The sequence below is a fragment of the Bubalus bubalis genome, chromosome 2 (assembly GCF_019923935.1).
Source record: "Bubalus bubalis isolate 160015118507 breed Murrah chromosome 2, NDDB_SH_1, whole genome shotgun sequence".
In the NCBI taxonomy this organism is placed as follows: Eukaryota; Metazoa; Chordata; class Mammalia; order Artiodactyla; family Bovidae; genus Bubalus; species Bubalus bubalis.
This window is the reverse complement of record NC_059158.1, coordinates 80,140,631-80,166,829: the sequence shown is the minus strand read 5'-3', so window position 1 is coordinate 80,166,829 and position 26,199 is coordinate 80,140,631. Positions and strand designations below refer to the sequence as shown.

The 26,199-nt window shown below is 41.3% G+C and overlaps 1 protein-coding gene across 7 annotated transcripts in view; it reads right to left on the bottom strand.

Annotated features, from left to right (window-relative positions):
* STK39 (serine/threonine kinase 39) overlaps positions 1-26,199 on the bottom strand; it is a 315,683-nt gene that overhangs the window by 222,225 nt on the left and 67,259 nt on the right. For 6 of the 7 annotated variants that reach the window (XM_044934337.2, XM_025275591.3, XM_044934333.2 and 3 more), the window contains exons 2-5: positions 25,000-25,112; positions 5,650-5,758; positions 2,344-2,485; positions 1,063-1,118 (exon numbers count right to left, since the gene is read on the bottom strand). In XM_044934337.2, coding sequence (XP_044790272.1) covers positions 1,063-1,118; positions 2,344-2,485; positions 5,650-5,758; positions 25,000-25,112 — 420 coding nt within the window. Of the gene's footprint in view, positions 1-1,062; positions 1,119-2,343; positions 2,486-5,649; positions 5,759-6,161; positions 6,719-24,999; positions 25,113-26,199 lie in introns of those variants that run through there. The other variant, XM_044934335.2, reaches the window with a different exon arrangement.

The following is a 26,199-nucleotide window of genomic DNA, read 5'->3' as shown; positions in this document are numbered from 1 at the left end:
CAGAAGGGGGATAAAACAAGAGCGGACAGGCACATGGCTACATTTTATCCCAGGCCTTTCAGGTTATTCTAGGAGCATTAACAAAATGAGAGGATCTGCATGGAGAAGGCTCCTGTCAATGCTCTCATTTGATCTTTACTACACTGCCAGGCCCCATCAACTGTCAAGAATCACCATGAAGGGTCAAATTTGAGAGTAAAATAAGCCCTAGGTTTCAAGAATTCACAAATCTTTCAGCCATCGCTTGAGAAATAAAGGGCTTAAAATTAATGTGTACAGTGTTTTAAACTTTCAAACTCATTCAAAAAAACTTTCCAAAGTGCTTCTTGCATTTATATAAATATCACCATTATTCAATCTGGAAGGTAGAAAATAAAATTAAAATTGTCCTTTATTAAAAGGCCGTGTTCTAAAACAGCAATTTATAGGAAGATCTAACAAAGATTATCAAAACAATAGGAAAACATGTTATACCTCAGATCCAAACATTCAATAATAAGGCAGCCCAAATACTGGGGGACCTACAATGGAATTCTACTCAGCCACTCAAAAGAATGAAAGAATGTTGCCATTTTTAACAACATGGGTGGACCTGGAGGGCATTACAATTAACGGGAAATAAGTCAGAGAAAGACAACATCTGTATGGTATCACTTGTATGCAGAATCTAAAAAATAAAACAAACTAGTGAATATAACTGAAGAGAAGCAGACTTACAGAGAGAACAAACTAGTGGTTATACCAATAAGGAGAGGGAAGTAGGGAGGGGCAGTATAAGAGGCACAAGCCATCATGCACAAAACAAGCTACAAGGACATCTATCCAACACAGGGAATGTAGCCAGAATTTTATAATAACTACAAATGGAATACTAACTTTTAAAACTGTGGAGCACTACACTGTATGTCTGCAACTTACACAATATTGTACATCAACTATACTTCAAGTAAAAAAAAAAAAAGACTACATGCATTATTCATTTCTTAGGAGGGACTCTACATTCTTTGAAGTTGTAACACGTCCATAAACAAGCAGAGAATGCTTTATCTTTGTCAGCTTTACCTGCTATTTGTACTGAACCATCTTCACCCAGAAGAATATTACCAGCTTTCAAATCCCTATTAGGAAAAAGACAGAATTTAATGCTAGAGTACAGACAATATATTGCATTAATTCACTCAGGGAGATTTTAAAACATATCATATAATTTAGCTGTTTGACATAATTATTATTTTACAAATATAATATTTGTAAAACAAATTTAAAAAGTTACAAGGGTACACTGTGATTTTATAGTTTGCTCCTGAAGGATGGTTAGGGTTTTATATTATAACCTTAGTTTTTGTAATACTATTATCCAGATTTAATTAAAACAGTGAGTAGATACTTTATGTTACAGAATTAGAGACTGTCCACATACTCACAATACTATCATTTTATCAAGAATTAAAGCCCAGTCTATGTAGAACTGCTTTACTTCAACTTAAATTTGTCTGTGGTACAATTTCAAATCAAACCCATCAGACTCTTAGACAGTGGATTTGATCAGTCTCTTCTCTGGGGAGATACTGATTACAAATACTAATTATAATAGTCTATATTTGTTCACTATATAAAAGTTGGGCTCAGTAGCCTTAACACTTAAGAAAAATGACAATTTACAATTTTGATTTCTAAACTAATATTTTTTTAATCATTAAAAGACATAGTAAATATCATAAACCATACAGTTCACTCATAGTTCAGGGCAGGGGAATTACAAATATTAGTATTATGGTTAATGGTTGTTTACTTGCAACTATTCCTAAGAGCCCAAGTAACACTAACCCATTTGAAACATCAAGTGCTCGCATTCTATGCTATTACGCTATGTAAAGAATTAGCACTGTATGTTACAGAAGAGATGAAATTAGTGCCTCTCCTCCTCTTCCACCACCATGTCAAAAATAATTAACATATTACATGTTTGGAACACTCTTGCCTGCGTTATAAAGCTAGAGATGCCGACCTAAGTTAGAAATGAGGCTTCCTAGGTGGCTCAGTGGTAAAGAATCAGAGACTCAGCAAGCATGGGTTCAACCCCTGGGTTGGGAAGATCCCCTGGAGATGGTAATGGCAACTCACTCCAGTACTCTTGCTTTGAAAATCATATGGATAGGGGAGGCTTGTGGGCTTCAGTCCATGGGGTTGCCAAGAGACAGACACAACTTAACAACTGAGCACACACATGCAAGTTAGACATATGTCAATACTTAACTGTGAGGTGTGTTTCCTTAACATTCTCTACTAACTAGGACTGAAGCTATGGACAGCTGAATTGAAACACCTCTGCAGAAGCCATACCTGTGAATCTGACCGTTTCTGTGTAGATAGTCTAAGCCTTCCAAAACTTCTTTAAGAATTGTTGCTATTATTGCCTCTTCCAGAACTCCGTTCTTGTGTTCTCCTCGATTGACGATGTATTTTATGATATCCAACATTGAACCTAAGTGGACAGACAGAAGAATTAAACAACTGTATAAGCACCTTCATGATCTTTCCAGAACAGGGCTCCCTATTTAAAAAACTAAATGAGCACATCAAAATATTTTGTTGTTGTTGTTTATTTAGCACAAATATTCCCAAGGCATACAAACAACTGCATGGCAGCCCATGGCCAGAAAAACATTAAATCCAAGTCTGCAAGCACACATCCTGCTGAACTTAATGAGAGGGGTTCTGGGTCAAGAGGCAGAAGCCTGCGCATGACCACTGCAGTTAGTCCCTTTCCCCAAGACGTGCAATTGGTTACAGATTAAAAGGAGGTTCCGGATGTCTACGCAGAAAAAGAAAGGAACAGGAAGCCAGGGGAAAAGACAGCAGGGAACTGCTGAGAGAAAGGAGCACAGCTCTTCTGTAACCCCTAAGACACAGGTAGCAGAAGCAAGAAGAAAGTACACTGCTTCTAGAGACCCCTGTTTATGATGAGAAGACTTCTTTCTGTGACGCTAGGCAATCTTTATTCCATTTACTTGACACTGATGCACTGAGTTTAATAATAAAGAAATGAATGCATACTACTTTGTTACTATAAACAGATTAGTATCCTTGGCACTCTGAATTCATGTTTCAACACATGTGAATTAATATTCTAAATCTCCTGGGCATTTTAAGAGCCATAATTACCTGGGGGTTCAACATTTCTGAAGAGTTACCAAATAGCTCACCTCAGGACCTGAGTTTGGCTCCAAGCTCTCTCTGATTAACTAGGAGGATTGCGTTTCCCCATCAGGTATTACTACAGCAGACTAGCCACCTGCCCTTCATTAAGAGATCTGATGTGATAAAACAGTATAGAAGAAAACAAATGCAGAGTTCCCCCCCGCTGAGAGAAACAAAACATCTCTTTATCGGCTGACTCTTGGATTTTTGGATTTTTTAGAAATAACATTTCCAAAAACATTGTATTTTTTAATCTTATAGGGATATACCATACGAGGCATGGATGCATTTCTGGGGCTTCCCAGGTGGCACTATTGGTAAAGAACAGACCTGCCAATGCAGGAGACATAAGAAACTCTGATTCAATCCCTGGGTTGGGAAGATCCCCTGGAGGAGGGCACAGCAACCCACTCCAGTATTTTTGCCTGGAGAATCCCTTGGACAGAGGAGCCTGGTGGGCTACAGTTTACCGGGCTGCAAAGAGGCAGACATGAGTGAAGGGACTTAGCACGCACACACCCATGCATTTTTGGACTGCTGAAAGAAAAGTGGGCCATGTCTGCCCACATTCCCCTTACCTGTGGAAACCTGTTTAAAACTTGTTCCTCTTACCTAAAGCCTGGGAAGGCTAAATTTAATTCCTTTAAAAAGACAATGAAATTTTCTATCCAATCCACAAGGAAGGGCACAGGGGATACTTTCAAGCTTACAAAAAGTAATTGGGATTAAAAATAAAGAGAGGAAGTAAAACCTGCAAGATCCCAGGTTACCAGAATTTCTTGTTTCCTTCGTTAGTGGACCCCACAGGAAGAGACCTGGTTAAAATCATCATTGATAAAGCACCACCCTCAGCAGAACCAAGACGCAGTCCTGAGGCTCAACACTGCAGTCAGCTCCAAGGGCTTCCTTTTTCTCCTTTCCTTTTTAATTAAAAACCAGAGTTGGCACTCAAGGAAACAATGACTAACAGCATTGACAAGACTGGGAACAGAACCGAATTAAGTTCTCCCGGGCTCCCTACCGAGACTTACACAAGCAAACCCGAGGCAATTACAATGCCTTCATCATCTCATGGCAGGGCCTTGCTGGATCCAAGTCACTTTCTTCTTAAAAAAAAATAAATAAATATTGAGATGTTTCCCTGATTCAGCCTTAGCTGAACTGGGCTTGCAAATAAAAGTGGCCTCCACAGTATCAGCCCCACTCTGTCTGTTCTCCCTGCATCCAGACACTACCCTACGTTCTCCCCTGCTCGTAATATACTTCATATCTCAGAGAGACAGATATACAGGGAGGAAGGGACGCTGGGTGTTGGGTATGCTTGCGCTTTCTCAGCTCCAGTTTTCAGCTCTGTATAATGAAGGTGATGATACCTGTAGGGCAGTGTGGCTTGTAGGTCCACAGCTCCCAGCATCAACAGTTATGATGTGTGTGACCTTGGGCAAGCGGTCTAATTCTCTTGGGCTCTTGTGTACTTTCTGAAAAACGCAGATGATGACACCTGCCATTCGAGGGTGTTGCCCGGATTACATGAAATAAGGCAATAAATCACCTTGCAAGGGATCTAACCATGGAGAAAGCATTCAAGGTAACTAACCGTGATGATGATCCTTCCCTATCAAAGAGTGAGGCTAGAAGATGAAAGGAAAAAAAAAAATATGGGCATGGGAAAGTGTCTTACAAATTACATTCAGTTTAGTTGCTCAGTCATGTCTGACTCTTGTCTGTGGCTTTTTTAACTTCCGTGATCTGAGGCTGGAAAAATAAAGTTCCTTTCCTTTCCCACGTGTTCCTTCATGAAACCCACAATCTGAAAATACCCTGTCCAATACCGTAGCCACTGGCCACCTGAGGTTATTTAAATAAAGTTGATTAAAATTGAATAGAAATTCAGTCCCTAGTAACACTAGCCACGTGTCAAATACTCGATCCACCAGAAGAAACTGGAGAGCACAGCACACATTTCCATCAGCACAGACCTTTTAACAAACAGCAGTGACATAACTTGTTATCTTACAAGGTGTGAAAGATTTGAATAATGTTAAGAATGAATGCTTTAAAAGAGAAAGGCCTGGTTAACTTTTCTGAAGAGACAAAGATGATGAGATCTTGCAGGACATGAGCACATGGAGAAGGACAGACTGACATCCAGGGCTGAGGAGCAGTACAGAGACCTCAGACAGCAGAAGACTTTTGGAAAGTCTCACCCACGCCAAGAAGGCTGAGGTAGAAGAGGACACAGATAGTCCAGGAGTTACGCTGAATTATGGAAGGCTTTGAATATGAACATGAAGCAATCCAGACTTTAGTCTCTAGGCAAATAATGAACCAAGAAAACTTTTAAATACAGGAGGAAGGGGATCAAATCTGAAATCTTATTCAATATGCTGACTCACACAAAAGGAAAAAAAAGAAAAAAACAAGCAAATAATGAAAAAACCCACTTACCTCCACTTAGTAATTTCATGACCAGCCAAAGTTCGTCTTTTACCACAAAAGAGGTGTAATAGGTCACTACGTTGGGATGGCTGCACTGACTCATGGCTTGAATTTCTTTCTATAAAGAGAGCAAAACATGACATAGTACCATCGGGTGAAACCCGGAAGTAAAAACAAGCGAACCCGGTTGAGTACTCAGGAAACGTTCCTACTTACAGCACACCTGGGCGAGGGTGAGCGGGTGGGGCTGCCCAGACCATTACTTTATATAAACCACATGAGCATTAACTCCCTCAATCGCATCATCCACTTGCTAGAATGAGGGAAGCCTCCCTAGAATTAGGAGACCACAGAGCCCTGTGGACCCTCCGAGGGACAGAGGAACTTCAGATCAGCACACAGCCCACATAACCCTCCTCCCCTGCCCGCCATACGTGATAAGTGTCTCTGACCTGAACTGAAAGCATCAACAGAGATGAAAGATGGATGAGCTACTAGGACACCTAAGTCTAGGCGCCCACCTGAGCTCCAGTGGTTCTTAGAGCCTCCCTCATCCAACAGAGTTGCTTCTGTTTCTCAGGTCTGCTAAGACGGTAAATGAAAAACTACATGTAAAAATGCTAGAGTATCATCTTCCACATTATCTTCCATGGGAGATAGAAAAGTAGTGGTGGGAGACGCAGCTGGTAAAATGAAATAAGCTTGGGAAACATCAGATACTATATCTCACTTTAAAAGCATCACAGGCTACATTAGTCCTGTCAAAGGCTCTGAGAAGTCCTGCAGTAGATAAGCTGTCATAGTTGAATCCATATTAACAATGCAGGAAAAGAATGCTTTGTGGGTCGCGGCTTAGAAAACACTGCTGCAGAGGAAAAAGTTTTATCAAGAGACGAAATCACGAAGCTCTGAAATCAAACAAAGGAGCAACTTCCATAAGACACATTTTTCTGCAATACTCAAGTTCATATTGGTTTTAGTTTGCTGTTTTGTTATGGCCAGGTCAGGTGACGCCTATAAAAACCTTCAGTCAAATGCTGACCCTCAATCAAAGGTACCAAACCAGCATAACTCAATTTCAAGGTGCTGACCAAAAGCCACCAGAATAACCTAAGTCATCACAGAAACCTCACTTACATGATTGTGTATTTATGATGAAATAAAAAGTATATTTTTGCATCTTTACATTACCTTTATATATCCAATATTATTTTAATCTTCAAATTACTAAGACAACCCTACGTGTCAATTAACTTGGCCTAAATATCATGACATGTAACACATACATATGTCTCAATACATGTTTATTTAAGTGCTTTTTATCATGGATAAACTCGTAAGAAAAAAATATCACCCATTCGTCTGTTTTCCTTTCATTATACAATAACACTTTCCCATCATTTTCCTAATCCGTTTAACTGATCACAGGTTTTCTAAATCTAACACTTTTCGATTCTGCACCTTTTGTCCTTTGAAGAAGATCTAAAACCTGAGCTCTAGTTTCCATCTGTTTCGAGTGTTAGGTTTCGATACCGTCAGACGTTCTGAAGGAGAACTGGAACGTTGCCCAGCACCCCTATTTCAGGTGGCCAGCATCTGCTCCTGTGGGCATGGCCCACTTTGAAGGCCTGCAGCTCCAGGTAGGGTCCAGTTTAAACAGACGCCCCTGCTGTTCACAGAAATGAGAACGATGTTTCTTCAAAGTATGGGTGTTCTACATTCTCAGTTTTATATCCAATGTAAATGAATGCCTTTCTAGTTTTCGAACACCAAACTTTTAAATCATTAAAGCATATAGTCAACCACTGGTGCTCTTATGAAAGGAAACACTTTTGCATGGACGCAAAGTGGGTCAGAGCCTGGAAAAACACTTTTTAAGACCTTTGTATTTAGATGGCCAGTATCACTCCCTACCTGGGGATCAAGTTCTCTGATACAGCAATGAACAACTGTATGGGTGTGTGTGTGAGAGAGGGAAAGACCTGGGGGTAGGAGGGGACTCTTGTAAGTAACCTATGGAGAAACTATTTTAGATAGTATATGGATATAGCTTACCAAATTCTATTCCTTCAAAATTCAGGGCCTTAAAATTGCCAGCCAGGTATTTAAAAATCCTGAGGACTTTTAAAGAAAAGAAAGAAGAGACAAGAGACACAGATGCTGCTGCTGCTAACAGACCTGCAAGGGCAGAGTCAGGGTGGGTCAAAGAAGAGGCGGGCTCTGAGAAGAGGCAGGACTGGCATCGGTCTGGCCACTCATCATCTCGCTGCCCTCTGCATCACTTGGCTAGGGCTCCGTACCCCCACTCCTACACCACCCATTTTACTGCACAGCCTTTCCATGCAATGGAGCAGCTAATGTGTAAAGACATGATGAAACTTGCCTTAAGGAAAAACACTGGTCACTCTCCCTTGGGAAATGACCTGTACTTTCACTGAACCCCATATTAAGTAATATTTCCACCACGGGGTAGAAATGCACTTTTAAAAAGTTAAAAATAGGTGTTATGCGGCCTATCCAATCCTTCATTTAGTTTATACGTAAACTTGTTGTTTAGCTGCCTTTTAGAGAGATACAAAATTTTTACACAAGCACCCCTTGAACAACACGGGGATTAGAAGCACCAACCCTCCATACAGTCGAAAATCCTCCCTAGGTATCCAAGATTTGTTTCCTCAGTGTCCTTGGATTCAAAAAGCCATAATCGTGTAGTGCTATAGTATTTACACTGAAAAAAAATTGAGTATAAAGGGACCTCCACATTTCAAATCTGCATTGTTCAGGGGTCAACTGTATTTATAATTTTGCTATGGTCTGAATGCTTGCGTCCCTGAAACATTCATAAGTGGATGGTACTGGGAAGTGAGGCTGTTGGGAGGTGATTAAATCACGAGGGTAGAGCCTTCACGAATGAGATTAGTGCCCTTATCAAACAGACCCCAGAGAACCAGCTCACCGCCTCCTCAACATGAGACAGCAGAGAAACCTGTGCACTGGGAGAGGGCACCCACCCAGTCATTCTGGCACCCTGATCTCAGACTGCCAGGCTCCAGAACAGTGTGAAACAAGTTTCTTTGTTTATAAGCCACCTGGTCTATGGCATCTTTGTTCCAGAGTCCCAGACAGACCAAAACAATTGTATAAACTTTTTTTTTCAATTTGAAAAATATAACTTATTTCTTGATTCAAATATTCTTTCCACAGAACTTTCAACACAGTGATGATGGTTGTTATTTGAATCCTTCCTTGTTGGAACAGTCTGTCAACTAATTATCCAAGCTTTTCCCAATGCCTTAACTTTACCATATGGGTAGGTAAAGCCATTTATCCCCAAACATATGCATTTCTTCCTATCCCTAGAAGTGATCAAAGTATTGCCCACAGTTGAATAAATGGATGGAAAAAACAAAAATACCTTTTTATCCAATTCTTCCCACAGAATGACTGGGTTCATTTCTATCCCCTTATTTAGGACACAATCCATGGAAGATGTGTGACTTCGAGCAGCGCTTCTCAAATCTGAATGTGCATACAGATCACCTGAGAACCCTGTGAAAATGCAGATTCGGATCCAGTAGGTCTGGGGCGGGGCCTGAGGCTTCTAACTGCTGCTGATGCTGCAGGTCCAGAAACCAGACTTGTAATGACAAAGTGGTGGAAGGCAGGCAGACAGGCCCTTGGGTGGAGGGGATGTGAAAGGAAGGAGCACAGACAAGTGGTTGCAACCAAGGCCCAGGGGCTGGAAACGGAGAAGAGCCGGCCGGTGGTGCTGCCAGGGTGACTGAGACCTTGTGGAACGGGCAGGAGGCAAAGCTGGAAATCAGAGACTGTGGGATTAAAGGGTTTGAATTTCACAGCCACAGGAAAGGGTAAAAACTTCAAAGGGAGGAAAAAGCATGAGGTCAAACTGGAAGAATTCACAGACCTCTGAAATCCAGGCAACACATCAGCTAAAACTATAGTCATTAGCTCAGCTGGTAAAGAATCCACCTGCAATGTAGGAGACCCCAGGTCGATTCCTGGGATGGGAAGATTCCCTGGAGAAGAGATAGGATACCCACTCCAGTATTCATGGGCTGCCCTGGCGGCTCAGGTGGTAAAGAATCCACCCGCAATGCGGGAGGATCTGGGTTCAATCCCTGGGTTGGGTAGATCGACATGGGCGTGGCAACACACTCCAGTGTTCTTGCCTGGAGAATCCCCATGGACAGAGGAGCCTGGAGGGCTACAGTCCATGGGGTCGCAAAGTGTCGGACACGACTGAGTGACTGAGCACGCACAATTCAGTGGCTCCCTTGACAGAACCGTGAAATCAGACTCAGACACATCAAGTGCCAAACCAAGCTACGGCACAATATTTAAGCTTCCTTGTGGTTGGATCTGCTCTTGCAGCACGGGTGGTATCTCTCAAGAGTGGGAAAGCCAACCTAAAATGGGTTATTGAGTAAAAGGCCTTTCCATCTGCTAACACCAAAGTGGCAGTCACAGCAGCATCTCTGCTGGGAGCGATGTGGGAGGCAGGCAAATCAAAGAGGGACACCCACATACTGCGGCTGGGCCAACCTGGACGAATTTGCCAAAACAGGCCATGACATGTGCCTGTTACATGAAACAAAGGAGGAGAAGAGGGCAACAGAGGATGAGATGGTTGGATGGCATCACCAACTCAGTGAACATGAGTTTGAGCAAGCTCTGGGAGATGGTGAAGGACAGGTAAACCCGGTGTGTTGCAGTACATGGGGTCACAGAGAGTTGGACACAACTAAGCAACTGAACAACAAAATATTTAAATATTTATGAGCAATTTTCCAGAGAAGGCAATGGCACCCCACTCCAGTATTCTTGCCTGGAAAATCCCATGGATGGAGGAGCCTGGTAGGCTGCAATCCATGGGGTCGCTGAGGGTTGGACACGACTGAGCAACTTCACTTTTACTTTTCACTTTCATGCATTGGAGTAGGAGATGGCAACCCACTCCAGTGTTCTTGCCTGGAGAATCCCAGGGACGGGGGAGCCTGGTGGGCTGCCGTCTATGGGGTCGCACAGAGTCGGACACGACTGAAGTGACTTAGCAGCAGCAGAGCGATTTTCTAATACTGCTATATGGACTTTGTCCTACCTCCCCCCAAAATTGTTGTCTTCTGTTACTGTTACTGAGAATAAGCAGGAAGCGTGATTAACAGGGATGTAAGCCAGCAGGAGCCACTGAAGAAGGGCCGCATGCTAAGTCACAGCTGGCTTGGAAGCTTGGCTTTGCCATGGACCACAGATTGGTTACCTGGACAGGTCACCCAGTCTCTTTGAGACTCAGTATCCTTTTCTGTAAAATGAGCTTGATGATGCCATTGGAAACCCACTATAAAGCACAGGAAGCTCAGCTCAGTGCTCTGTGATGACTTAGAGGGGTGGGATTGGTTGGGGGGAAGGGAGGTCCAAGAGGGAGGGGATATATGTATACATGTAGCTGATTCACTCCATTGTACAGCAGAAACTAACACAATATTGTAAAGCAATTATACTCCATGTTTTTTTAAGATGCTTTAAAAAAATACCATCTACATAGGACTGTTGTGAAACAAGCAAAATGAGATCTACACAACTCCTTGCAGAAGGTCAAGCACCTAACGTGAATGTTGCAGTCACCCTCTCGATGTCTCAGTTCTTCCCGAACGAGCATCCCCACACTGATCACTAATCTCAAAGGTCCCAAGTTCCCAACTAAGTCTCAGGCACAGAGACAGACCTTGGCAGCAGCACACACCTTTCCCAAAGAAAGATCTCCTAACAAATGTGCTCTGTGCGCTGCTGGCTCAAGAAGTGTCCTGTGACACGCGGTCAGCTAACTGGGCCATGAATTCTTTGCTTCATTCCTAACTCTACATCATCCTCACCTGTGTTTTCCCTTATTACTACACTCTGAGTTTAATTTATATTAATACCACCTTATCATATTTCACGTATCTTGGAACACTGCCTCAAAAGCTTTTGGAATAAGATGTCTAAACATACACTTATGCAAAGCTTTCAGAACAAAGAGAAACAAAAAAAAGTCTGAAGGACTAAGAATTAGGGAAAACGTAAAGCCTCGCTTCTTTCATCCTGAAGACAATATGATTTACAAAGCACTAAAAAGAAAGAAATTTCTTTTATGAAAGAAAATGCTTTAAATGGATCCTGAATTCAAAATATTAAACTATACTTAACCAAATTAGCATAATTTCACACCTTAGCTAAATCTTAAATAAATTCTTCTGTATCTAATGTTGGTAGCAAAATATTCTATTCAGCCTTAGCTGAGAAATCAAATCCACCCAAGTTCCAACATCAGTTCAGTTACTTAGTCATGTCCGACTCTTTGCGACCCCATGAATCGCAGCACGCCAGGCCTCCCTGTCCATCACCATCTCCCGGAGTTCACCCAAACTCATGTCCATTGAGTCATTGATGCCATCCAGCCATCTCATCCTCTGTCGTCCCCTTCTCCTCCTGCCCCCAATCCCTCCCAGCATCAGGGTCTTTTCCAATGAGTCAACTCTTTGCATGAGGTAGCCAAAGTATTGGAGTTTCAGCTTTAGCATCATTCCTTCCAAAGAACACCCAGGACTGATCTCCTTTAGAATGGACTGCTTGGACCTCCTTGCAGTCCAAGGGACTCTCAAGAGTCTTCTTAACACCACAGTTCAAAAGCATCAATTCTTTGACTCTCAGCCTTCTTCACAGTCCAACTCTCACATCCATACATGACCACTGGAAAAACCATAGTCTTGACTACATGGACCTTTGTTAGCAAAGTAATGTCTCTGCTTTTGAATATGCTATCTAGGTTGGTCATAACTTTCCTTCCAAGGAGTAAGCGTCTTTTAATTTCATGGCTGCAGTCACCATCTGCAGTGATTTTGGAGCCTAAAAAATAAAGTTTGACACTGTTTCCACTGTTTCCCCATCTATTTGCCATGAAATGATGGGACCAGATGCCATGATCTTCGTTTTCTGAATGTTGAGCTTTAAGCCAACTTTTTCACTCTCCACTTTCACTTTCATCAAGAGGCTTTTGAGTTCCTCTTCACTTTCTGCCATAAGGTGTCATTTGCATATCTGAGGTTATTGATATTTCTCCCAGCAATCTTGAGTCCAGCTTGTGCTTCTTCCAGCCCAGCATCTCTCATGATGTACTCTGTATATAAGTTAAATAAGCAGGGTGACAATATACAGCCTTGACGTACTCCTTTTCCTATTTGGAACCAGTCTGTTGTTCCATGTCCAGTTCTAACTGTTGCTTCCTGACCTGTATACAAATTTCTCAAGAGGCAGGTCAGGTGGTCTGGTATTCCCATCTTTTTCAGAGTTTTCCACAGTTTATTGTGATCCACACAGTCAAAGGCTTTGGTGTAATCAATAATGCAGAAGTAGATGTTTTTCTGGAACTCTCTTCCTTTTTCCATGATCCAGCGGATGTTGGCAATTTGATCTCTGGTTCCTCTGCCTTTTCTAAAACCAGCTTGAACATCTGGAAGTTCACGGTTCATGTACTGCTGAAGTCTGTCTTGGAGAATTTTGAGCATTACTTTACTAGCATGTGAGATGAGTGCAATTGTACGGTAGTTTGAGCATTCTTTGGCATTGTCTTTCTTTTTCCAGTCCTGTGGCCACTGCTGAGTTTTCCAAATTTGCTGGCATATTGAGTGCAGCACTTTCACAGCATCATCTTTTAGGATTTGAAATAGCTCAACTGGAATTCCATCACCTCCACTAGCTTTGTTCATAGTGATGCTTTCTAAGGCCCAATTGACTTCACATTCCAGGATGTCTGGCTCTAGGTCAGTGATCACACCATCATGATTATCTTGGTTGTGAAGATCTTTTTTGTACAGTTCCTCTGTGTATTCTTGCCACCTCTTCTTAATATCTTCTGCTTCTGTTAGGTCCATACCATTTCTGTCCTTTATCGTGCCCATCTTTGCATGAAATGTTCCCTTGGTATCTCAAATTTTCTTGAAGAGATCTCTAGTCTTCCCCATTCTGTTGTTTTCCTCTATTTCTTTGCATGATCGCTGAGGAAGGCTTTCTTATTTCTCCTTGCTATTCTTTGGAACTCTGCATTCAGATACTTATATCTTTCCTTTTCTCCTTTGTATGAAGCAGGGCAAAGGCTAATAGAGTTTTGCCAAGAGAACGCACTGGTCATAGCAAACTCCCTCTTCCAACAACACAAGAGAAGATTCTACACATGGACATCACCAGATGGTCAACACCGAAATCAGATTGATTATATTCTTTGCAGCCAAAGATGGAGAAGCTCTATACAGTCAGCAAAAACAAGACCAGGAGCTGACTGTGGCTCAGATCATGAACTCCTTATTGCCAAATTCAGACTTAAATTGAAGAAAGTAGGGAAAACCACTAGACCATTCAGGTATGACCTAAATCAAATCCCTTATGAGTATACAGTGGAAGTGAGAAATAGATTTAAGGGACTAGATCTGATAGATAGAGTGCCTGATGAACTATGGACAGAGGTTTGTGATATTGTACAGGAGACAGGGATCAAGACCATCCCCATGGAAAAGAAATGCAAAAAAGCAAAATGGCTGCCTGAGGAGGCCTTACAAATAGCTGTGAAAAGAAGAGAAGTGAAAAGTTCCAACATCACGTGCAGTTAAATCTGAGGAGGTGCTATTTCTAACTTTATTCTAAAGCAGTTGTTCTCAACCTTGGATGCATAGTGGAATCGCCTCGGGACCTTTAAAAAATACCAACACCTGGATCTCAGACCCAGAGACACTGATATAAATTGGTTTAGGACCCAGCCTGGGAATGAAAATTTTCAAAAGCTCCCAGGTGATTCTAATGTGCAGCCAAGTTTGCGAAACACTGCTTTCCAGCTAAGCACTGACATGCACCAATTCTTTCAACAGAATGCTGAGAGAACATCGACCTCCTACATTTTCCATTTGTGGCAAAGCACCATTTCCACACTGGAATTTCATCTTAAAAATAAATATATGACCCATGTGCTAAGTCACTTCAGCAGTGTCCGACTCTGCAACCCCATGCAATGCAGCCCGCCAGGTTCCTCTGTCCATGGGATTCCCCAGGCAAGAATACTGGAGTGGGTTGCCATTTCCTTCTCCAGGGATGTGACTCATGAATACCAGCAAATAAAATGTATATTTCCAAATGTGAGAGATAACCAAATATATCTTTAAAATGTTAACAACGCCCCTCTAAGCATGTAAATAATTCTTTATCGGGGTGCCCTACCTCTGTGTCCTAATGCCTGATATCTAAGGTGGAGCCAATGTAATAATAATAGAAATAAAGGGCACAATAAATGTAATGAGCTTGAATCATCCTGAAACCATCTTCCCCCCACCTCCCCAGTCCATGGAAAAACTGTCTTCCACAAAACAGGTCTCTAGTGCCAAAAAAGGTTGGACCGCCGCCTTAATGATATGAGGGTAACCGGGTTAATTGAAAACACTCTTCAAAAAGTCATCGTTCAGCTTGCACTGCCATAACATCATCATCATTATGAAGGGTAATCTCATCCATATTCACAAATAACCCAGTACTGTAAGTAGCTGAATTTTTTTTTAAAACAAGAAAAAAAACCCATAAACTTCAATGATTTCAAATGTCAGCCAAGAAATGGAAGGAAAAGATTGACAAAGTTCTAAAAGCAATATATTTTTCTGGACTGTCACTTTCAATCATGAAAAATGTTATTTTTAATTACAAAAAATCAAATGGCACACATACAGCAAACTCCTACCTCTTTTAGAACGACAGTACCAATGGGAAGAAAAACCCACTCAAGGAAGAGTTAAGTCAAATATTCTGACCTGTACTATTTATGAATATATCAACCAGTGTGCCTCGCCAGTTAGTTTTATTTTTCTATGATTTAGTACTTATTTATCCAAGTACAGTCAAACTGAAGACAAGATTAGAAATGGGGAAGGTCTGGGTATTTTGAAGTCAGGGAAAAACACATGCAAGAATTAGGAAAAGGAATCACATTTTGTGACAGCCTTAATCATGTCTGTGGAAAGTGAAGTCACTCAGTCGTGTCCGACTCTTTGCGACCCCATGGACTGTAGCCTACCAGGCTCCTCTGTCCATGGGATTTTCCAGGCAACAGAAATGGGGTGGATTGCCATTTTCTTCTCCAGGGGATCTTCCCGACCCAGGGACCGAACCCAGGTCTCCCGCATTGTAGACAGACGCTTAACTGTCTGAGCCACCAGGGGCGTAAACTAAAAAGAGCAGTTGTAAAAGGTCAAGTGTCAGAGGAGGTGGAGGTCTGGAAAACCCCGGGAGGTCAGCAGAGAAATCACAACGGGTAAATAGCTCCTTCCACAGAACACAACTTCCATCTCTGGGCCTCTCTGCTTGGTTATGACATCATGACACTGAGCCTTCTGCAAAAACTGGTCTAAAAAAAAAAAAAAACTACAGAAGTTTGCTTGAAAATGAAGAAGTTGCTGAAATAGTTAACAAGGAAAGAAAGCAAAGAATAAAGGAGTGATATTAAAATCACATAGGCAAACTCAATGGGGAAGAGCCATTTTCTTTCAGAGTTGACTGAAAAAGTTCTTCGGCAAACAGTAACAAGGACGCCTCATGGGTTCTGAAAGCTCTAAAGCTGGCCATCAGGAATCCGAACCAGGCTGAGTATCAACAACCGCTGTTTGAGCCTTTAATGGTCCATGACTGGGAGTACTGGGGAAAGTAAAGTCAAAGACTTCATTAAAAACAGAAACACAGAGACTCTTTCCTTTTGGCCAATTTATGCTGCTGGAAACCTCCAGGCCAGCTTTCAACACCACGGCTACATTTGGCTTCATCACCAAATGACCAGAATGGGAGGTGAAACATATCTTTTTGTTTTGTGTGGCCTACCCTGGGTACAACTACAGTCTGGGGTTTTGCCAGGGAATAGTAGCAGAAACCCGACCAATCTCTCTACAGCCTTCTCCTTCAGTGTTTCCGAGTCCTTTTCTTTCAGAGGCAGCTTAATTAATTGTGGAAATAACCAAAATAAGAAGATGATAACATCAGTTCAGTTCAGTCGCGTCCGACTCTTTGCAACCCCATGAACTGCAGCACGCCAGGCCTCCCTGTCCATCACCAACTCCCACCATGAAAATAACGTCATGATTATTAAAATATTTTAGTTTGTGGTGGGTGACAGATGTGAGCAAAATCATTTCAAAAACCAACTGCACCAGTGAGGAATACTGAAACTTGTGACAGAGGGCAGGTTGCTTCCTGGGCCGATGGCCCGCGTTCTCCACCTGGGGACTGGACTTGGGATGAGTCCCTTTCACTTCTGGCCCTCAGCCTCCTCATTTGTTCAGTAAGAAAGTATACTCGAAGGCAAAAATGTATTTCCACCACCAAAAGTTCGATGATTCTGTGAATTTAAAAATTAATTTTTAAAATGAAATCCCCTTTTAAGATCATTTAAATAGAAACACTAATTACTAGCAAATTGTGCTTTACAATTTGGGGTAGTGTCAAATCACTCCAGTATTGTGGTGTAACAATAAAAATTCACTGTAAATTCGTAGGTTTGGGTACACAGAGTGCCATCTGTTTCTCCTGTGTACATAATGAAAAAATTTCTCAGTCTTGAACTAGAAAAATTCTGGCATTTGCCCTTCTGTCCCTCTATCATCTTTATAAAGGTATTTTGCTCTCACTGACAGTATGTTTAAGTAACATGGGCTCACTTTCCTCAGAATGAAGCCCTGGTCTCATTTTGCTTTCTGCTGTAGTGTGATTTTATTGATTATTTCACTTCTCTTGATCTACATTTCTTACTTCCACTCCACCTCCCCTGCCAACCCTGCCCTGCACAAGCTCCCTCCTTCCTTCCACAACTCCCTTCCTCTCTAGAGAAATGAATTAGCTATGATTTGTAGCTTATTTTGGAGAATAAAGCTAGATATTTATTTTGCCTAATGTTCATTTAGTAGAATAGTTATCTCCTATTACCTGACATAGGTTTCTCTCATTCTTTTAACGTTTAATTATAGTATTTGGGGACCTCTAAACAGTTTCTCTTGTCAGAAGACTTTTGTTTTTGTAAATTGAGATTTTTAAAAATTAAGAAAAAATTTCTTCTGGTGCATTTTAACTTAATCTCTATAATTGTTAACACAAATTATTTTTGCAAGTCTTTTTATTATAGACAAAAATTATACATTATACTGGTTTGAGGACATCAGCTTAAAAAACTGGAAGCTATAATGTGCATTTGTGTGTTTTGTCTATTGTATCAGTGAAAGTATTTTTCATTCTTTTTGAACTGAAGAACTTTCTAATTAGTAAATTAATGATTCATATCCCAGCACATCCCCTGACATATGTGGTAACAAATTGCATTTCTCTGTTTCTTGTAAAATCTTTTATATCAAGGGAATAGCATTAAAATACAAGCCCACGTTACTGAATATAGTACTGTTCTGAGGATTTCAGTCTCAAATATCAAATTTTATACTGTCATGTGTCCCTTGCCCATTTGACTTTGTAATTATTTTCATATGATTTGGTGTCCGTGCTTTACTCAAATATAGTCCAACTGAGGGCAGGACCAGAAATGGGAAATTTTTGGATAAACTGAAGACATACCATTTATAAGGAATTGGAGAATATCATATATGCAAAAGTAATTTATTTTTACAGCTCTAAAGTTACATTTGCTTAGGAATATGTATGATTTGGCTAGAGAAAATTTCATTTTGGAAACAATTTTAAAGTTTTATCGTAGCTGATTCAGCTAATTAAATATCCTAATTGAATTTACACTTAAGTATTCACTGTACTGCAGATGGTGACTGCAGCCATGAAATTAAAAGATGCTTACTCCATGGAAGGAAAGTTATGACCAACCTAGACAGCATATTCAAAAGCAGAGATATAACTTGGCCAACAAAGATCCGTCTAGTCAAGGCTATGGTTTTTCCAGCGATCATGTATGGATGTGAGAGTTGGACTTTGAAGAAAGCTGAGCACCGAAGAATTGATGCTTTTGAACTGTGGTGTTGGAGAAGACTCTTGCGAGTCCCTTGGACTGCAAGGACATCCAACCGGTCCATTCTAAAGTAGACCAGTCCTGGGTGTTCATTGGAAGGACTGATGCTGAGGCTGAAACTCCAATACTTTGGCCACTTCATGCGAAGGGTTGACTCATTGGAGAAGACCCTGATGCTGGGAGGGATTGGGGGCAGGAGGAGAAGGGGACGGCAGAGGATGAGATGGCTTGGTGGCATCACCGACTTGATGGACATGAGTTTGAGTGAACTCCGGGAGTTGGTGATGGACAGGGAGGCCTGGCATGCTCCAATTCATGGGGTCGCAAAAAGTCAGACACGAGTGAGCGAGTGAACTGACTCGCTCGAGTCACTCGAGTGATTCTTATGCACTTGTTAGAAATGGCTTGCTTAAATGTTTTAACATCCTTTTAAAAAAAAAAAGAAAGAAAGAAAAATAAGGAGAAATTAACATTACAAGGCCACTCAGATTTCTGGACTTATGTGTTTGGTAACAAAGAGACCCAGAACATATATGCATTTTCAGAGTAGGAGAAAATGGTGAAAATATTCCCAGTTTGAATACAACTTCAGTTGTGTCTCTCTTTTTTTAATACTTCACTTTTGCCATCCCCACAGACTTCTGGAAAATGTGTAATATAATCAGTTTTGTATAATATAATCAGTTAACTAGACAATTTTTTCCTTTTTTATTTTTAAGAAATAAGCACTTCGGGGGCTTCCCTAGTGGTCCGATGACTAAGACTCTGCACTGCCAGTGCAGGGGGCCTGGGTTTGATTCCTGGGCAGGTGACTAGATCCCACACGCTGTAACAAAAAGTTCACCATGCCACAACTAAGACCTGGAACAGCCAAAGAACTAAAATAAACACATACATTTCTTTAAAAAAAGACGAAATAAGCATTTTGCCCAATTCCAGGGCCATAATTTTTCCTACACCTAAGGCACTTCTGCCCCTAAGAATTAAACTATAAGATTTGATGTATATGAAAGAATGAGAAAATGGTACTGACTTTTCTGTGACTCATACCAAGGACAGACTGAAAATACGAGAATTCTAGTCTAGAGGAAAAAAATTGAGAAAGATATGATTGATTAAAGTCTAAGGATCAAAATGTCAAATAAGGTGATGAACCAAAACATTCATCAATCCTTGGGTAAAACTAAAGAAGAGTGTGTCCCAGAGGCTAAAAAATGTAGGATTTAGGGTAAATAAAAGAAAGGGCCGTGTCACATCTATGGAATTGTCATCTGGTGACAGAGATTGAAAAAGACTCAAGCAGATTAATTCTTCACTTATGTAATGAGTTTTAAGGGAAGCCAAGAGTGCCCTCGAGTAGCATCCCTGACCTCTGAGGCTGACCACAAACTGGAGAACCAAGTTTCTTCAAGAAAACCCCAAGGCCATCCTTAACCAGAATATACTAGTCTGCATGACTGTGGGTCAGACCCACTTAGGAAACTTTAAATTCCTACTGGAAAGCGAAAACTTCCTCAGTGGGGTACACATTAGAGAATCTGCCTATCAATCTGATAAACTATTTCTAGACAAGAAGAGGGAAAAGTGCAGAAAGATATTCCTCACTCAAACATCTCACCAACCCAATGCAAATATGAAGAGACTCATTGGCTAGTCCCGGGCTCCACAAAAAAGAAGACTCTCTTTTGTTTTCCCACCACCTAGTCCAGGACCCAGCATCTAGTAAGGTTTTCCTAACTATGGAGTTAACAAGCTCTGCTCTAAAACTGTAACTATCTCCCAGAGGGTGTTACACTAATTATAATTAGTCATTTATACTGGAGTGGGATTAACAAATATGGAGTTAACAACAAATGTGGGATAACAAATCTCAGCATTATCAACATATCCAGGTTGGGATGGTTAAGAATATAGAACAGACCAGTAATACTCCTAAGCTCCTGGAAAATTAACAACCAAGATCATCATACCCAGAGAGATTAGGATGTAGTTAAAGACCAAAGCCAAAAACGCAAATGAAAATTCACAAGAATGCATAGAAAATTAGTTTAAATTGAGTAGGTTAAATGCTATTCGTGCCAAGGAAAACATTTAAGGGTGCTCTAATCTAATTTTTGTTAAAATGAATTTTTAGTGAGCACATACCTTTGTCCTCCCACGTATACACCCAAAACTCATCCTTTTTGTGGGCCTAAGCACAATGTAGAAACTCATGTGTGTGTGTGCTAAGTTGCTTCAGTTGTGTCCAACTGTGCAATGCTATGGACTGTAACCCACCAGGCTCCTCTGTCCATGGGATTCTCCAGGCAAGAATACTAGAGTGGGTTGCCATGCCCTTCTCCAGAGAATCTTCCCAAATTGGGGACTGAACCAGTGTCTCTTCTGCATTGGCAGGCAAGTTCTTTACCACTAGTGCCACCTGGGAAGCTCGTAGAAACTCAGGTATTTACCAAATAATTAGTATCTCTGAGGATATCACAGTACTCATTTGAAGAGCATAATTTTTACTTAAATTACCAATTATTTAGCACCAGTGATCTCATTGAACATTTCTTTTCCTCCCTTCACTCTCAGAGGTGATACTAAAGATCACTTTGCTTTAGAAATCATAATGAAAAATGAAAGTCGCTCAGTCATGTCCAACTCTTGGTGACCCCATGGACTATACAGTTCATGGAATTCTCCAGGCCAGAATACTGGAGTGGGTAGCTGTTCCTTTCTCCAGGGGATCTTCCCAACCTGGGATGGAACCCAGATCTCCTGCATTGCAGGTGGATTCTTTACCAGCTGAGCCACCAGGGAAGTCCAGAAATTATAATACTTCAATATTACTTTAAAAATAATTTTAAATGATTTTTACTATAGTACTTCAATACTTTACTACAATACTTCCATTTACTTTAAAAATAAATTAAAAAAAAAAAAAGAAATCATGACCACTTAAATCTTCAGTCAAACCGTGAATAAACTTCACAACCATGAGAAAATTTACAGAGCGCCTCCATCACATAAAGAAGCAAAGTCCAGGGCCAGTTGTCCAAACCGTTCTCTGCCACCACATTCAACCTGTGAGGATAAATCCAGCTTACTATGGGAGTCAGGGCTGGCGGGTAGGGGCAAGGCAGACAGCAGGGGTGGGAGGTTGACAGAGCTTCAGCAGGGGAGGCAGCTGTTCCAGTAGCCAGCAAATAGCTGGTAATTGTGACTTCCATGACATAACACTCCCACAAGATAAGGATTCCAGTGGCCGTTGTTTCTTGAAAGAACAATGGTTTCCAGTTAACACATGACACAGTTTGTCAAATGACGCCAAGCACTGACCTGTATATAATACACACACACTCACGGAATTAAAGGATTATTAGGATAGCGGATGTCCAGACACTGCCAAAATGTGAACCCCCAGAGATAATAAAAGCGCGAGCAGCAGCAGGATTAGACATTGAAAGGATTACGGCAACTTTGCTCCGCACGAGTCATGTGCCGAGAGCTCGGCCACCACAAAAGCCTGGCAACAGCAGGAGCCTACACTGTAAGTTCTATTTCTTTTTGCTCGCAGAGAACCTGGGAGTTGTGTGTCCTGCAGAACCATAGCCGTTCCCTCCATCCCTAGAAATATCAAGACATCAAAAGGTCAAAGACTCAAAATTAAGGAAAGATTAGAGCAACAAGTCAAACATCCTTTAAAGTGAAAAACAGATAATTATGCTATATTCCATTAACACAACATGGGCATGGGAGCAGGTAGAAAATGAAAGAAAAAATTAACTGCTAACAAGCAAACTCGTAAATCTTAAAACTTCAGGTTAATGGAGCCAAGCACTAAGCTAGAAAAGCTCTAGTCCTTACTCTGACAGCTCTGGCTAAATTATGAGTCACTCCAAGTGACACTGATATGGTTCCTGGTCCCAGTAATAGAGAAAAGGGCCTGGAACGACAATAGTCCCGGTGCCTCCAGTAGAACCCTTACCTAGGTGTCATCACTGGCAGCCGACTGCTGATAAAAAGTCAGCAGCGGGAAAACATGGAGACTTCGGGCAACTGCTGCTGCTGCTAAGTCACTTCAGTTGTGTCTGACTCTGTGCGACCCCACAGACGGCAGCCCACCAGGCTCCCCCGTCCCTGGGATTCTCCAGGCAAGAACACTGGAGTGGGTTGCCATTTCCTTCTCCAATGCATGAAAGTGAAAAGTGAAAGTGAAGTCGCTCAGTCATGTCTGACTCTTTGCGACCCCATGGACTGCCGTCTACCAGGCTCCTCCATCCATGGGATTTTCCAGGCAAGAGTACTGGAGTGGGTTGCCATTGCCTTCTCCTTTTGGGCAACTGAGGGCTTGTTAGAAACCAGAGACCACAGCATCAGCCCTGAAGGCTGGTTCCAGAATTATCAAATACAAGTACATACAAGCCTTGTACATATTCTGTCTAAATATTCTTCTGCTAGTGGCAAAAAGACGACTGTGAGACCTCCAACAGAACACCATAATCCAATACAACTGCCACAGGCAAATTCAAGAGTAATATTTCCAAACAGGGCGTAAGAATAAATGTATACTTCAAGATCTTTAAAAAATTATTATGTACCTAGTATAGCCACAGAATTTGAGACTCCTAATGGGATCCTGGAAAAGACCCTGATGCTGGGAAAGATTGAGGGGAGGAGAAGGGAATGACCGAGGATGAGACGGTTGGATGGCATCACTGACTCAAGGCACACAAGCTTGAGCAAACTCTGGGAGATGGTGAAGGACAGGGAAGCCTGGAGTGCTGCAGTTCATGGGGTCGCAAAGAGTCAGACACGACTTAGGAGCTGAACAACGGCAACAAACAATGGGATCTTAGAGATCTTGTGATTCAATTCTCTTTACATCGTGCAGAGCTGTTAGGTAACTTGACTAAAAAAAAAAAAAAAGAAGAAGTTAGTGGCAAAGGCAGGACACAGCTCTCTCCAGTTTGTTTAAAGCTTTTTCCATGCCAGAAAGTGACCTTGAAAACTGGTCAGATGACAAAGACACAGTTTTACTGGTCACCGTGATAGCAAGCAACAGAAGTATGCAGTAATAATTTCAATAAGAGCAGAGCAGAGCTGAAATTCTGAGGAGGGTAAAAGTGCTAAATGCATGCAAAAAAAAAAAAACAAAAAAAAAATTTTTTTTAATTAAATTGTGGAAGCCCCCTTCCTTTAATTGAACTTTTAGCCAGCAATCTGTTGTTTCAATCCCAGCGAAAACTATGCTTTATGGAGCCTGATTTAAAATGTAAGGCCAAACAGATCTGGAAAAGTACAGCTTTATCCTTGTACTTAATTTATACTATAGTGTACTGTAATTATGCCTGAAATAAAAGCTATATTCTGAGTAAAGACAAAAGGCTCTTGTTAATGACATTCCATTCCCAATGTAGACTATGACAAAAGGCCTCTTCATTTGAAGCCAACTGTCATTATACTTTGTAGCTTGTATGGAGCTATTGGACTAATATTTGTCCTGGGATTAGTGGTGGGATAACCAATCAGTCAACTCCTCCACTGCAGTTTTCCATTATCCTCAAACAAATGACCAAAAGGAAAAAAAAAAGAAAATTGGCAGGCGGAATGACAACTATATTTATGAGATTAAACTCTCAAACCCTTCACAGTTTGCCGGGCAACTAATAACCATTTGCCAAGCTGTTCATTTAATAATGAGTCAGCTAAACCCAAAGCAAATGATCCTCCAACCAACCAGTGCTACTACGGTCATAGCCACGCTGACAAGCCCCAGTTACTTATGTAACATACTTTACTTAGAAGAAGTACAAGTTGGCCTGTACCAAAAAAAAAAAAAAAAAAAACAACACCTCTTCTCATTCGCCAATAGGAATGCAAGCTACCCTGTGGTATTTTTGAATAACTGAAATTTATAGGAGATTTTGTGATTTATGAAAGCCAGAAGGGCCAGCAAATTGTTTAGGGAGTAATTCCTCTCTGTGTACGACTAGAGACGGAGGGCCAGAAGCTCGTCATCCAATTCAGTATAACGTGACCTTAGGTCATCTGAGTCTATTCCCTCATTTCATAAAGCAGTGTCAACACTGAGACCATCCCCACCTGGGGATTATGAGGACCGAGTAAAATTCTATTTGTCAAAGCAAAGTAAGCTGTATATTACACAACACAGTCATAAGGAGGAAAAAGCCAGGTGGGCTGCTTTCCAAGAAATACATGTGTCCAAATGGGAGAAAATATCAAGTGGCCTCTGCTCTCTCCTCTCCTGCTTCTCTGGCCCATCTCTACATAAGATAAGCAAAGCAACCAGCAATATCCCATTGGCTTTGACTTACTAATAGTTCATCCATGCTGGTCTGGCATTTTTCCAAGTTGATCCGCTTTATTGCTACACGTTCTTGCCTGGGTTTGCATAGAGCAGCCTGAACCACGGCTGTAGCGCCACTGCCTGAAAGGAAATGAAAACAACGTCAGCTGTCAAATGGCACACTGTCAGGTTACCCACATACATTCTTTTTTTTTTTCAAGTTTCTATAACTTGGGTATTCAACACATTACCATCTGACATCCTTTTAAAGAGTTTCTTAAGTTCGAAAATAATTATCTGGATGAGATAAAGGAAAATCTGGATTTTTCTAGAGGATACAAAGACAGTATCTACACTCCAGAGGCTTAACAATCCAGGAAGGTGACCCACATCAAAAGAGCCCACTGCAATACAGCGTGTTCACGGCTGCCTAGAATAAAGGCTGAGAAAATAATATATCTGATGTCACAAGAATAAAGGACACGAGCATTTCATTACAACCCTGCGTGGAAGCCATTACCATCCTTGGGTACTGGCGTTTTCTCATCGTGATGACCACAATATCTCAAGCTCTTCTCCCCCTTCAGCGCAAACCAAGCCACTCCAGCCTAAGCTACTTGAGGGCTTCCACCACATGCTATGACTTCTCTGCTCTGAACACTCTCTGAGTTTATCTCTTTCAAGCTTGCTCTACAATTAGAAGAACAGGAATCAACCCAAGTATTCTCATGTTGAAAGCAGGCCTCTTCAAGGATGCCAAGCAAAATGATGCAAACCTGTAATTACAAAAGCTCTCAGCATTCACATGCATTTCCCATTTCTAAGGTTTCATGATCATTAGCTAATGCACTCAAACTCCTAGGAGACAGAGTCATGTCATTATCCATATTTTATAAGAACAAAATGTAGACGTGTAATGACTTGTGGCAGAGCACAAAGAGCTTCTAATCGAATTTGTATTCCGAAGGGGCAAAAAGACCTCCAGGTTAAGGCATCTCAATTCTGCAAAGAATATCAAAAATCTCATTCTCATCACATAAATCTTCTCCCACTGCAAGACTGCCAAGAAGAGAAACAGCCTGTGCAAAAGGGGGTGGATGTGACCGTCTTCTCCTTCAAGTTTTCCTTTGGGTACTTTTTCCCAAATGAGTTGCTAAATATCACCCAAATGGGGGAGGGGAGATTATTTTTGTCAAAAAAGAGGAGAGACCAGTAGCTATCTTGATAC